The 15038-nt window shown below is 39.7% G+C and overlaps 2 protein-coding genes across 8 annotated transcripts in view; one reads left to right on the top strand and one right to left on the bottom strand.

The window, feature by feature from the left end:
* The window catches only part of LOC120743671 (cyclin-dependent kinase 17-like), a 42729-nt gene extending 38655 nt beyond the window's left edge, over positions 1-4074 (bottom strand). Inside the window, exon 1 of one of the 6 annotated variants that reach the window (XM_040047386.1) lies at positions 3963-4074. The gene's annotated coding sequence lies outside the window, so the exon portion shown is untranslated. Of the gene's footprint in view, positions 1-129; positions 209-242; positions 802-3962 lie in introns of those variants that run through there. The other 5 variants (XM_040047385.1, XM_040047388.1, XM_040047390.1 and 2 more) reach the window with 5 other exon arrangements.
* LOC120743673 (transmembrane prolyl 4-hydroxylase-like) lies at positions 3701-14817 on the top strand. 2 transcript variants are annotated; one of them, XM_040047392.1, is made up of 9 exons: positions 3701-4261; positions 4529-4610; positions 8253-8449; positions 8603-8693; positions 9626-9788; positions 9902-10087; positions 10297-10387; positions 10541-10664; positions 14466-14817. In XM_040047392.1, exons 1-9 carry the CDS (start codon positions 3893-3895, stop codon positions 14672-14674), a joined length of 1512 nt encoding a protein of 503 aa, XP_039903326.1. In that variant the 5' UTR covers positions 3701-3892; the 3' UTR covers positions 14675-14817. The 2 variants fall into 2 exon arrangements, with proteins under 2 accessions (XP_039903326.1, XP_039903327.1); XM_040047393.1 differs by lacking the exon at positions 14466-14817 and adding an exon at positions 11058-12623.
* The last annotated feature ends 221 nt before the right edge of the window (positions 14818-15038 follow it).

The following is a 15038-nucleotide window of genomic DNA, read 5'->3' as shown; positions in this document are numbered from 1 at the left end:
ATCTGCTACTGCGATTCAGTTTTCTGCAGTGATCTGTCTACAGCACTTCCACACAGACGCGCAATCTGACCCCGGTCACGCCAACTTATAAACGGCATCTTTGTTTAACGACTCGAAAAATAAGCCTACCTGGAACGTCAGGTGATAGGACACCCGTGGTTGGGTATCGATGCTGGTTATTATAACACAGCCAGAACGACGACACGACCGAATATAAACAAACGGGAACCGCTGCCACTGACCTGCTAGTGTTTCTGCTGCAGGAGACTATTGTTCCACTTCTGTATGGTAATCCAGGCAGCACGTCGGGATGAAGCCACTGCGACAAGTTCCTCCAACTACTTTGCTGCAAAAAAAAAAAAAAATACACCAGATCGCCTCCAATCCTTCAAATAATTTGCATCGGAGCGCCGTACGGTGTGTCGCAGTGTCCGGTCGCTTGGATGACTACATAGCTGGTCCGCTGTATTTCATTTTTCGCGTTAACTTTCGCTCACAAACTGCACCGTCCCGTCCGGTGATGATCAGCCATGTCGCTGCTGCTGCTGCTGTGTAGATCCCAAGTGGAAGCAGTGGCGTGATCCCGGAAAACAACGCAAGGGGTGTGCGTGTGTGAGATACACGAACGTGTGCGTATCGGAGCCTTTCAACATCCACCCCCAAAACCACCAACTCTTAACAGTGTCTTTCTCAGGAAAAAGGGGGAGGTCAGATAGATTAATTCGGGGTAGCACCGTCACCGGGGAAATTAGCTTTCATTATCCAAACCCCATTCCCATCTAAATATGCACCTCAGAGAAAATTCCTAGTGAATAATGCATAGATATTATGGAAATTCAGCAGAATGATCCACCCCTGCATAGTTGGCATCCACATCAAGGAAAATACTGCCAAGTTTCGCTTGCCAGCATCAAACAAACACTCCCGAAGATCCGTAATCGCGAAGGCTAAATTAAGACTGATTTTATTTGGCAGGGATTTTTTATTTTTTGGTTTTTTGGTTTGTTTGTTATTTGTGCTGGTGTGGATGAGTTTAATTACACTCCTTAAAAGCCCCGTTACATGCAGTAATGACCTTATTAACATTATCAGCTTTATTCTCCTTGTAACGTGGCTACTTTAGAACATACTTGAACAGCTTCGCATGTTTTTGAAGACAATCATTAAAAAAAACAATACGTTATTACAGGTGATCCCTTTGTTTTTAGAGGGGATCACCTGGATTCCCCACCAATTGCGTGGGAAATCATAGATGACACAGCAAACAGTTGATGGGGATAACTCTGCCTGCTGAACTTCATCGCCACCACGTGGCTAAAGCAAGAAGCAAAAGCCTGCGTTCACGTATAAGAAAAATTCTGCAGGGACTGTTTAAAGTAGTCCCTGTACACTTAGCACGCATAGAAGTAGAAAAACATTGTGTCTGGCTTCTAAAACTGCACCAGAACATTGCCTAAACTCTGTGCAACTTATTGCAACAAGATAAGCAACTACAGTAAGCATATATTTTGAAATAAAATTAAATAATAAACACATTTGAGTATGAATGTAGGAAGCATTAAAAAAACGAAAGTACACAAATCATAATAACGATCAAGTAAAATAATTCCAGATATGCCATAGAAATCTTTTCTTATTAACATCAACAAAGACACATGAAATGCTCCCTGTACATTTCCAAACCATACACACTCTATCCATTAAATTCATCTGCCATAAGAAAATGCCACAAACAAATATATCTATAGAGCAGACGTAAATGGCTGTTACATATTTTACACTTTATAATAAATATGTTCTCACATAACAACCATCTTCCTTTTATTTTCCAGCTGCTCCCTTTAGGGGTCCCCAAAACATATCATCTGCCTCCTTCTCACTCTATCACTAGCATCCTAGTCTGTCACACTAACCCTCTGCATGCCCTCTTTCACTGCATCCACAAAGGTCTTCCTCTTCCTCCTGCCTGGCAGCTCCATCTTCAACATTCTTTGCCCAACAAATCCACTCTCCCTCCTCTAGACATATCCAAACCATCTCAGGCTCACCACTCTTAAATAAACTTAACAAATTTTACAGCATAATACAATAAATGTCTGCATTGCTTATCAAATTACAAAACACTCTTGAGCAGACAGAAGAGTACAATCTCATTAGCCCCACATCATCATATGATGATTTTTTTTTAATTAAACAGAAATGATAGCTATGCATTCAAAAAACAGTGTATAATAAGTGACTAAATGCATAATATTATTGTTCGAAGACAAATCACAGGTTGTGTTAGAGAATGAATATATACCCATAATTAAATATAAGCTGTGATTATTGATTTTGTTACCTAAAGTGTAATATAGTTAATTAAAAGATGGCCTGAGACTGCATTTATTTCATGACTAATCAGTAAAAGTTTCCAGAATCAAAATATCTCAGGTGCTGCTTTTGATTTTGTTTGCATCTGTCTCTGTAACTTCCCCTCTTTGCAGACTTAGGCTGGCCTCAGAGACATTATAGAATAGATGCGTAATACTCAAAAATCGATGGAATTAAATCTATGAATTTCATATAACCAAAAATGTTAGAAGCAAAATGGGAGGAATGATTATTAAAATACTGTTTGGGGGAAAAGTTATAAAACTTTTTAAGCAGTTTTTGACTTTGAATAATGCATCCGGTTATTAATATAATTGTAGTTATGTTCCTGTAATAATTAAAATTAAAGCAAAGCTAGATAATGCTTTAAAATAACTGTCCAACAAATGTGGTTGTTGTTTAGCAAGACACACTTTACCAGGAGTTTGACACAAATAACCTGAAGAGTAAATTTTAGCTTACTTCAGATACACTTTAGAGGGAACACTACACTTTGTTTTCTCCCAGAATGCTCATTTGACTACTACATATTAACATTTTACAGCTTTTAGGGTAATAAAACGTAAACGGGGCAGTATTAAACTTAACAAAATTACTGCAGTCACTCTTTAACCTCCTAGGACCTGCCGTCCACATATGTGGACATCAGATTTTGGGTTATTTAGACCAAAATACTCAATTTTGCTCTACATGGGCCTGATATCCACTTACGAGGACATTATACTGCTACTGTTCTATCAAAATTTTAAATGAATATCGTCATTTGTGGCTCTCATTTTTCTTAAAAACAAAAATAAGATAAAAAAAATCTGGTAATTCTTTGTTTTTACATTCATCGGGCCCCAATATGCCCAAATATCAAAGAGAAATTAAAAATGCATGTCGTGGAAGAGTTCGGGTCTTAGGAGGCTAAGAGTTGTTGCACCAGGCAGTTCCTCTCTAAACCTCTCAGACGATCAACTGCGTGAAGCCTGAAGAAGTAAAATCACGGGCACCAAAGTAGTTCAGCAAAGCTTAGAGAAAAGTCGAAAATCATTTAAAACGAATAATTAAATACAAGCTCTTTTTGTTCGGCTGTGCGCCATTAGAGGCCGCTATGGATTTACCAAGACTTCCGAAACGACGGCCTGCTCCATCGTGACTCTTTGGCTTGTCCGTCCTGTTGTTAGGCAGGTTGTCAGGGGCAGCGCATCTGTTAGCTAAAGGGGGATTAGGTTTACGTCAGTTAATGATGAACTATATATTAAACAAAGTATACGGCTGTGGGCATACCTGCTTTTTTGCGCGAAGCTGTCTGACTTCTTTGACTGAAAGCGGCAGAGACGACAAGGTTTATTTTTCTCGAAACGGTCAGAGGTTTTCCGCCGAGTTTGCTACATAGGTAGCTAGCTAGTTGAGGTTTACTAACGTCGGGCCATCTGACAAACCAAACCTTTTGACTTTTGCTATAACTTTACCCAATAATTATCCATATTTATATCCAGCTTTCGGTTGGTGCAATAATAATTATAATAACAACATGGAAGCCGCTCAGGAATATCTCAAAGAGCAGAACGAATTTGACGACAATGACGAACCTTCATCTTTACCTTTCAATTCCCCGTTTCGCTCCACTCGTCTACACATCCAGAGGAGTAATGTCTGCTCTCGGGCTTATTTCGTCGTGGTCATGGTCTTCTTTCATGTTTACATCCTAAATGTTATCGCCCTGCTGCTCTACGTGCACTACAACAACGGGCCTGGGGATCTTGTGAGTGGAGACGGAGGGTCCTCAGCTACTGACAGCGATAATGGGAAGAGTCTACCCCATCCTGCCCCGTCCTCCAGAGAGCTGCATGTGGAGGACTACAGTCAAAGCTTCAGTCTCCCTCGCATTGAGGGAATACGGGTAAGAAACGGGGACTGTATCGGTATGATAGTTTGACATTTCGACTCAAAGGTTATTGCTCCCATATACATTACTTCCTGTAAAGTTAAGTCAGCATTTCTTTCTAGTTAAAACAGTTTCAACTACATTTGACCAACCTGAAGTATTTAAACATGTAAAGTAATTGGTGTGACATGGAAGTGCTATAGCAAAAACCATTGTATGTGTTGGCCATTGTATACTTGGCCAATAAAGCTGATTCTGATTATGTGTTTTGTGCGTCTGCAGGTTGGACATGTTCAGAGGGTGTCTCTTGTCCCAGACAAAACACATGAAATGAAGACGCTTAGTCTGAAACCATTGCTGTTTGGTAAGCCTTGCAAATAAAGACCAGGTATAAAGAAACTTAAAAAAAACTCTGTAAATTTTCTATTTAACATCTTTTATTTCTTTGAACTACTCTGCCTGACTGGCACGGTGCTGATATTGATTGAGCACTGTAGTTGTGACCATCTTACTGTCTGGTAACTTTTCCTCAACCAATAGTTTGGATATGATTCGGAAAAAAGCCCAACAAAACAACAAATGAAACAAGAAAAGGTTTATTTACAGGCTTATGATTTAATTCTAAACATCATCCCCTAACCACAGCTGTTTAGTGCTTGTTTCAGTTCAAGTCAGCTATTCGACTTTTTCTACCTAAACATATAATCCTAGTTTCTGCATCGGTATTGTTTCCACTTGCGTGCAGCTGCCATCAGGTTCTTGTCTTGTTTCTGCCAGGCGAAAGCTTTGTTGACCACCAGGCGCTCCCCGTGCACTGTTCCTGTCACAAGAAAGGTGCCGCCTCGTGGGTGTTGGCGTGTCATGTTCCTCACGCAGGTGGCATCTCTCTCCAGCCACAGCTCGATGCGCGAGCGCAGCTGACCACCTAGCAAGGGTCCCTGCTTCAGGACGTCCAGTTTACCAGCCAGTGAGAACAGAGATAGACTGACTGGGCTGTATTTTAGCCTTGTCAGTCGTAGTTTCACGACTGGGAAGATGGCAGATAAGCACAAGTCCTTAGTCACATTTATGTTTATCAAACCTTACATGTGTGTGATAATTATAAAATCAAAAAATATTTATTGAAACTCACCAAAATCACTCCTACAAAAAGTCTCAAGTAAATCATTTGATGAGGAGGCCTCTTCCAGCTCACAGTCCCGACAGCTCGCCTGTGGTGCTGAAATAGTTAAACCACTAATTGAATCACTTGTTGAGTAAAGTCAGCGTCAGCAGGTGTGTCTGCACAGCCAGTTTCTCACCTCTACGCCCTGCTGTGTCAGCGGTGGTGTTAGTGATGGACGAGATACACATGAGATGGTCCGCGGGATACTGGTCGCACCGCAGAATTTCGGGCCATGGGTAGCCATAGCAACTCATGATCGGTGCACAGCTGTCCTGTACGGATTCACACAAGCTCCTGCAAGGTGAGATAAATCTGATGAAGAAGAGATGGAGAGGGAAGATGGGCAGCAATTAGTAGATGATGGGTTGAAATCAATACCACAGTGCTGGACAACACAACACTTGATTAAAAGAGATTTGGTCCTTGTTTTTTTTTTTGTTCCTCACACCTAGACTGCACACAGACTGCTAATGTGATAAAGAGGAGATTTAGGGTTTTTCTGCTGGCCTGGATTCTCTGTGAAATCAGGGCTTTCCTGCTGAGACTGCTGCACAGTTTGCATAGTTGTCAAAAGCGTTATCCTTTTGATGACTGTGCTCCTAAACAACATTTTCATTAACCTAGCATTTTGGAATTTTTTTTCTGTTGATAAGTCTGTAGCTACTTGTGGTTATCTTGTGCTTTCAGCAATTATGACTCCTCCAGTATTACACTATCCACTCCATTTCTAAACAAAAACATGGGATATAACGGTTCCTATAAAAAGTCAGATTACTATGAAAAAAATTCTAGTACAAAAGATACATAAAAACTTACCTGTCAAGGCAGATGGGAGCAAAGAGAGAGCAGAGGAAGATGCGGGCATCAGGGTGGCACTCTCTGGCAAGGAGTGGCAACCAGCTGGCGCTCTGCTGCACAGCTTCAGCAGGAGTCTCGTGGCCCAGCAGGTTGGGCATCCTCATGGTGTTATAGCCAATATTTTGGCACAGGGCCATGCCTGATGGGATAGAGACACAGCGAGAGGAGCTGCTGGGTTCCCATAGTTCGTCTTCGCTGATAGAAAGTGTGGACTTGAAGTTACTAATACCAGGCTCTCCTAGAACTTCGCTATCCCCTCCTGGAAAAGCTCTTGGTTTAGAAACACTGGTATCTCCAAATCCAGTTTCACTGTTGTCCACAATACTTGCCCTGTGTCCCTTGTTCTTTACCCCAGATCCAACCTTACCCTCTGTCCTCACTTGTTCCTCCATCCCTGTACTTACTCTCCCGGGACTCACCGCTAACAGATTAATAGGCCCAGCAAGCAGAAGGATGAATAGCAGGGAGGATGAATGGGAGGACATTCTGGATATTTAATGAGGACAGAGCTCTTCTGCTCAGAAGGCAAAAAGTAGAAGAAATCCTCAAGTGTCTCTTTTGAGTAATTGATGATCGCTGTGTGAAAGTGATGGAGAGGATGGCCAAATAGGTGTATTTATAGTGGGTGGTGAGCAGATCTGCACAGGAAGGGGGTAAGGGGTGGTGTAGAGAATTAGGAAAAGGAGAAGAGTGCATATTAAAAGAGAAACATGGATGCACTTACATGGATCAGCAGATATAAATGTGTATTGTAGAGCCAGGTTAATCATTTGGCATTTGCATACATTAAGGCAGATGCAGACCCTGATAGTAGTGAAACTCGTCCCTTCTTTCCAACCCACATTTTCGGTCAACCCACACTTAACTACCTTGTTTCCCTCTGTTGTCTTTGTTTATGCATTATTTATGCATCTTTTTTTTTTTTTTATAAATACTTCTTTCTCATTAGAAACCGATATTGTTCTTAATAGGAAAGAGATTGTTACTGCCCACAGGAGGGGGTAACTTTCCACAAAGAAATGTTCAAGAGAAGTTCATCAGATATTATCCTGAAACGAGAGAACATCTGAGACCCATGTGCAGATAGTAAAGTGCATGTTTTTGCATTGTGTATAAACATTTGCGCAGGATGCAAATAAAATTGGCGTTGTCCTGCTGTGCAGCCGTGGCCTGATTCCTGTTCAGACAAGCAGGTCACTTCCTTTCCGGGGGAGAAAGAGAGACAGCGGTGGGAGGGAGAAGAGGAAGGCTCAGTCCCCCTTCATTCATATCAGTTGTCACAATTAATGAGGCTTGACTGGACTGGGGGTTAACCAAGGGTGCAGTGTAAAAGGCACGGGTGACAAACAAGGCCCCTACTGTACAAGCGCCAGACCTGCCGGAAGCCTTTTATTAGGATGGAAAATGACTGAAGGCATGGATGAATTATAGGAAATCACGTTTGTAATGTTTGCCTTTATATTGTATCTAATTTAAGAATACTTAGATTTTTGTTGGTGTAACATATTTTTGGGGAAACACAGGTAGACCTGCTGAAAGAAATATTTAGGAGCCAAAGAGGAGAAATAGGAACCTCCTTTTGTTGTTGAAAAACATTCATTTTAAAAACTGTAAGGCAGTTTGTTGTTAAAGTTGGCATCACCCTAATGTAGAATGAACTCATACATCATTAGAGACATAAGATTCAAAGAGTCAAAATAAAAGGTGTAAAATAATATAAAAAATGAACTTAAAAAAGAGGAATATGTATGATTTATTCTAATTGTCTATATGGAAGTGAGGACTCAGGAGAAGCTTACATTATTCTCATTCTGTAAGCTGGGAAATTTTAGATTTCCCATAAAGTTTGTAATGGAAAGTCACATGGCTTTGTGTATTAGATAATGTGAAATAAATTGGTATTTCATGCAGTATGGAGTCACATGTGCCAAAGGCTCCAATGGATCATAACATCTGCTACTACTGTCTTTATGTTCCTGTCAGAGATCCCTGGCTTCCTGTCTGAGGAGGAGTGCCGTGTGGTGGTGCAGCTGGCTCAGCTCAAGGGCTTGATGGACAGCCAGGCAACAGCATCCAGCCAGGAACAAGAGGAGTCAAACCAGCCACTGCTTTCACTCAGCACAGAAGAGGTCTTCAGCCTATTGGACTTGAACCAAGATGGGCTGCTTCAGAAGCAGGAGGTGATGAGAGAGAAACATTATGCATCTGCAGTTGCAGGAGGAAAATTGATTTCCAGAAAAAGTCATTTTCTATGTAATGTAAAATTAGATGAACTGTCAGAACATGTTTTGCTTTCTGCTGAGATCAGAAAAACACTCTGGTCTTTCCTCTAGATTGTGAGTCATTCACATTCTCAAGATGGAACTTGGTTGAGTCCCGACAATCTACGGCAGATACTGACCGGTCTGGAATCCTGCCCAACAGGTCCGTGCTCATGTAGTTCAAACATGCATCTCTAAATTTCTTCTGTCCTGAGTGACTCTATCTAGAAAAGCGTAATTGGATAAAGATGTAACTAAAATTAATTTGGAAGATACTGTTTATAACCTAATCGATTCCTGTTTATCCCACCATGTTGTACCTTTGTTATTTGAAAATATTTTTTGTCAATTCTGATTGGGCTTTTCGAAACCTGTGTCCCTAAAATACTTAATGTAAAAACATGCTATTCTTTTTTTAGCTAGTCGCAATTGGTCTCCATCTGCTTTCAGCAAACTTGTCACATACTCAGTAAATAAGTGCAGGTCAAATTCAAGTGTGTAAATACTAGGCTAGTCTCCTTCAGTTGTGTGTGAGTGCTTCTGCAGTGGCTGTGTACTGGTAAGAATAGAGTTAACTGCTCACTGGTGGCTGTGATTGCGTGCGAGTCTGTGAGTGGCAAGGCAGGAAGAAGAGTGACACCCTTTTGACCCGATAGCATTGTGCCAGGCGTTCTACACGTCCCAGTCCGGATGTGCCTCGTCCCATCTCATTAAAAACCAATTATTCTCCAACCCCTTTTCTTAATTTTCCCCCGGATACCCTGTATCCCCCCCATCTCCCTCCTCCACACTTTTTGGTTTACCAACCCACCCCCCTTCCCTGGCCATCTCTCCTCTGGCACCCTGGAGCTATTGTTGTGGCTGGGACACTGTCTCCCAGGGGAACTGATGGGGACCAGACAATCATTTTTGCTGAGAGTAAAAGCATATTTTTACAGATAGAGGCAAAAGGAATTGAAGAAAAGAAAGAATGGAGGCTGTTATAGTTTACTGTTTCCTCTAGTAGAATTCAAACATAAATCATACTGAAACTGAAATCATGACACTGCTTAACTGAAAGACTGGTTTCTTCTTACTTATGTGTATGTCTGGCAGGCATGCTGACATTGGGGGATTTTAGGCATGTTTATGATGTATCCCAGCATCCAGGACAAGAGAAAAGTGGGAAGCTTCATAGTCAGTTCAAACAAAGGAGCAAGCATACCTGGCTTTTCCAAGGCCCAGGATCTCACCATGTGCTGCGCACACTCAGGAACAGGTCACTATCCACACACGCGCGCGCTTTATTGTGGCGTTATTCATTCACACTCCTGTATCTGAAGTCTTACGATGTGTTATTGTTTTTTAAATTTTTCTTTTACTTTTACACAGAGTAACCAGTCTGACACGTCTGCCCTCTGCATTAGTTGACTTGAGCGAACCACTGCAGGTCATTCGCTATGAACATGGAGACTTTAGTAATTCACACTATGACAGCAGCCCTTCCAACTCAGAGACGACTTGTGCGCATACACGATTGGCAGGAAACACATCTGCTCTCACCGAGGTCCCTTGCCGGTATGCATCTCTTCTGTTGTAATATAATGTAGCTTTTATTTTTGGAAAGTACTTTTAAAATTCACTTTTATTAACAGGTTGTTGTCAGACACTTTAATTGTATTTGTGTAACAGAACAATGTCCCCTTTCATAGGGGGGAAACCCCTTTTTTTTTTTTGCCCCATTTTTTGCATCTCCATTTATTGCTTCCTTTCTTATTTTATTCCAGGTATCTTACAGTTTTATTCTACCTCACCTCTGTAGAAGAAGGTGGTGAATCCACCTTTCCTGTGGCAGACAATCGCACCTATGAGGAGCAGGTGAGTGTCCCTTCATATTGTACCTTACTTTTTCCACTGTGTTTAAAACCTACATATGATAATTCAGAGAGATGATGAGCCATGGAAAGAAATCTGACACTTACTAGACTTATTAGACAAAAGCTGTTTACAGTTTTTTTTCTCATGTCGTAGGCACTTGTCCAGGATGGAGTTGATTTAACAGACACCCAGGAGACGTGTAGCAGAGGGAATCTGAGAATTAAACCTACTGCTGGGACAGTTCTCCTGTGGTACAACCATCTCTCTGATGGTAGAGGTAAGAATAGAAGATTTTAGCTATATTTATTGCACACACAAAGCCAGTAAACAGTCCAGTATGCTAATTTTGTCTGTCTGCTATTTAATAGTTTTATTTCAGTCTTATTGAATTGTGACAAAATAATCTCCGTACATCTGAATGAGTGGCAGGAAAATTCTTTGTAAAGCACAAAAGCTCATTTACTACTGAATCATTTGAAGAACAGGATCACAAATCATTCAGTGTGACATTAGTATTCATGTAACCTCAGAGCTCGCCACATCCATGACACAAAAAACTAGGTTTAAAAGCAGGGGTTCAGCAATGAAAACATCTTGATAACTTAACAACATATTGTATGATTAAAAAAAGTCATGGTAAAAGGAAAATGTGTCCTCTTTCAATTCTAAGGTTTTCCATATCAGTCCACAATCTTCAGTCAGGTAACTGCAACCTCAGATGAACATGATCACACGACATTTTACACAGTCATTATTTTTTAAAAGCACTAAGCCAAACAGCAGAGTCAGTGTATGAAAAACATATACCCCATGATTAAATGGCTTGTATAACCATCTTTAGAAGCAGTCACTTGAGGTCAGTGTTTTCTGTACGAGTCTGTGACTTCATCTGTCTCTATGGAAGATAGTTTGGCTCGTGCTTCTTTACAGCTTTGCTTCATTTATTTGAGGTTTGCAGTTATCCATTCATGCACAGCCCTCTTGAGTTTCTGCCACAACATCTCAGTCAGGTTGAGGTCTGTTCTTTAACTGGGCCATAGCAGCACCTTTACTTATTTCTTTTTCAACCATTCTGTTGTTGATTTGCTGCAGTGTTGGGATCATTGGCCCTAATTTACTAACAGTGCTTATGAACAAACAGAAAAATCTGTAATTGATCAATAGTTTCGTACCTGAATTTGTTCTTTATGAACAAATTTAGAAGTCCTTCTGGCCATGTGTATGAACAAATCGCAGCCTGGCTGCCTTGCCAATTAAAAAAATCTTTGAACTGAATACTACTACTAAAAATAATGATAAAAATTATTGCTTTTCAGTTAATATTTACGGTGTTAAAACTACCGTAAGTAATCAGAATACTCAAAATTGTTATGGAATCTGGATTCTTTTTCTTTCTTTTTTATTGCATTGAGTTTCTAACGTGTAGACAGTAGATTAGGCTATATGGACCTTGGCCTCCACCTGTTTTTCTTTTTTTCGTGTCATCTTGTTCATATCGCTTTTGATCCCAAAGTTTGTTTGTTTTTGTTTTTTTACTTGAACCACGGTGTCTGTCTCGGGGCAAATCATATTCAGCACTCCTGTTATTTCAGCCTGAGTGTCGCTATTCATCTATTTATTTGAACAATTGTCACTCCTGTGGAAATACTTCAGAAACCTGTTCCTTTTCTGGTTTCCTCCTTGAACTTCAGACACTATTATAGAATGACTTTCTCCTTATTTTTAGTCTACAAATGCAGGCTTCTCTCCTGCCATATCATCGTCTCCACTTTCTCTGCGTCACCTGGAGGGAAATGTGTTTCCTTATATAGAAAAATTGGGGCAGGGCAGTATGCAAATGGTTTGGAAACTCCTCAAGCCTGTGCCCACTATGGTACGTGCGTTTCATAAATTTATTTATTTATTTATTTAACACTTGGTCAACAGTTTCCACAGTTAGTTCTTTCAAACAAACCAACTACACTTTCTGTCAGTAAAGCACTGCAACCACGTGTGAAAAGCAGCAGGCAGAAGAAAATATTCGTATTAAACCCCGCCCCCTATCTACAATCCAACTTATATTGCAAGTGGGCACCAAAAGTCAAGGAACAAACTAACATTAACACTTATTTCTAGTCCTAACTCAAACCAAACAACACATTTACAATCAGAATATACCACTCCACATAGTAACAAGGAGAAAAGATAAGTAAATAAAATAAATGAAACAAAAAATAATGGATCCTTATTCAATTAACTCCAATTTCATTCACATTCTTCATATTGAGTTGTCGTTTTAGACATGTATAAATTTATATTGTTTTAAAAAGTGTTACAACTCTTTAAATTATAATGAAGAGAGTTCCACAGTCGTATACTCCTAACCGTTGGACTCATTAATCTTTGTGTTGTCCTAGCTAGCTGATGCTTAAAGTAAAATTTCCTTCTGTTGTCTTCTCCCCCCGAACACGTAAGTAAGTAAAATTTATTTATATAGCGCTTTTCACAGATAAAAATCACAAAGTGCTTTACAACACAGGAAATGGGAATATAAAAACAATATAACAGTAAATAAAACAATGTAAAACAATAAAACTATAAAAACAGCATAAGAAGACGTTAAAAATACTCTTTGTAACTTAGAAGGCAAAATATTACTTTTAGCCTTAAACATAGTTAATAGTGTCCGTAGTTTCACTAAATCTCCTAATTTTAATAATTTTGATTTTATAAATAATTTATTTGTATGTTCTCTATATTTAACGTTATGAATCATTCGTATTACTTTCTTCTGTAAGAAGTTTATAGGTTTTATAGTATTCTCATATGTATTCCCCCAAACTTCGACACAGTAACTAAAGTATGGAAAAAACAATGAGAAATATAAAATGCGCATTGCTCCCACTTAAAGTCATCAGACGATGACTTTAAGTGGGAACTCATTTTTTGTGCAGGGTAGGAACGATTACACAGATATATTAGTAAACGAGGTCCATAATCCTTTTACACGACCCAGTTTTGGATGAGCTTTAGCTGTCAGATAGAACAGCTCAAGTTTGACTCTAGAATACTTTGACATGCAAAGGAGTTCAAGGTTAACTCAATAGTGACTGCAAAGTCCCCAGGCTATAAAACAAGCCCAGATTATTATCCCTCCACCACCATGCTTGACAGGTGGCATGAAGGATTTGTGCTGATAAGCTGTATTTAAATTTCTCCAAACGTTCCAGTAGTTTTTTGGTCTGTTCAGATATAACATAGAGGATCTCTCTTAAGAAACACTTCCAAACAAGCCACACTTATTCAATCTTTTTCTAATTGTACTGTCATGAACATTAGCATTTTACATGGTAGCTGAGGTCTGTAGAGTCTGAGATGTAGTTCATGGGGATTTTTGCGGTTTTTCTAATTACTGTGGAGTCTGACCTAAGGGTGAAATTGCTTTGATATCCGTTCCTGGGAAGACTGTTTCAAATGTTTTCCACTTGTGAATAATATTTTTTTAACTGCAGAACGATGGACTTTAAATTGTCTTGGAAATGGCTTCATAAGTCTTCCTGTCATTGCTGATGTCTTTCTTCTTTGGCATTTTGTTAACACACAGCTGAATTCTCCAGACCAGCAAACTGCCAAAACTTCTGCTTTTATAGAGTTTCTCACACTCGCTGATGAACGGTTAATCAACTGAATTTGTTTAGCAGCAATGGGCTGCTGCTGCTACTTATCATCTTAATTCCTATAGAAGTAGTAAGTGCACTGCGTCTCATTTTGGCTTAACATTTATTAAAAATAACAAATAAATAATGACACGGTGTAATGTGTCATTGTTCACCTGAAGTTGTATTTACTTCATTTAATGACTTTTTAATGCCTTGATATGTGAAACCTTAGAATTGAAAGAGGGTGTACTTTATTTTTAACCTGATTATATTTAACTTGTGGTAAATGGTCAGCACAGTGCAGCAAACATCAAATCTGTAAATCATTCAGTTGTACGTCTAAATGTTTGTCACACTTGTTGTTGGTATTTTTCAAGACTCCAGTAACTGCTAAAACTTGTTTTTCTTCTTAAACGCTGCTTCTCTCCTGGCTTCCACAGGTTGGATGGGTGAGTTAGATGAGTATTCCCTTCACGGCGACTGTCCAGTCAGACGTGGAGTGAAGTGGGTGGCCAACAGCTGGATAAATGTGGACCCAGATTACCAGCAACAAGCCCGCTACCAGAGAGTAGTTGCTCAAAGGCATCAAGCTAAATCAGGCATGGATTATCAGTCTCTCTCACACAGCGACCTCCACCAGGATCTATAGCTGGCTGTTTTTATTGAGAAAAGTCATTCTAATTTTAAAACTAGGTCAGTTTTGCATCATTGCAGCCAGTGAGTTCTGACAGATGTTTTTTTTGTTTGTTTATTTTAACATTGCCAGATGTTGTAGTCAGATTAAAAATTGCACAAAACAGCACCACATATCTCTGTCTTGCACGTTTAGTGAATTTTACTAGGGAGCTTAATTTGCAGTTATGGAGGCATATTTATATAGCACAATTAACAAGTACAAATAAATGTAACAGAGGCAATGCCATTCTTTATGAAAATCAAGCCTTACAAATGTAGAGTAATAGATTATATATGGGGTCCATGTGTGAACAGGAAAAGATGCAGTTATGTTTAAG

The sequence above is a fragment of the Simochromis diagramma genome, unplaced genomic scaffold, assembly GCF_900408965.1.
Source record: "Simochromis diagramma unplaced genomic scaffold, fSimDia1.1 OVJJ01000387.1, whole genome shotgun sequence".
NCBI lineage: Eukaryota > Metazoa > Chordata > Actinopteri > Cichliformes > Cichlidae > Simochromis > Simochromis diagramma.
This window is presented reverse-complemented; position numbering and strand designations above follow the sequence as displayed.

Bases quoted from the DNA above. Each gene is read 5' to 3' on its own strand.
- LOC120743673 (XM_040047392.1), top strand. From the start codon at position 3,893: ATGGAAGCCGCTCAGGAATATCTCAAAGAGCAGAACGAATTTGACGAC. The intron at 8,694-9,625 runs GTCCGTGCTCAT...TATGTCTGGCAG, and splicing joins TCTGGAATCCTGCCCAACAG to GCATGCTGACATTGGGGGAT. The intron at 10,088-10,296 runs GTATGCATCTCT...ATTTTATTCCAG, and splicing joins CTCACCGAGGTCCCTTGCCG to GTATCTTACAGTTTTATTCT.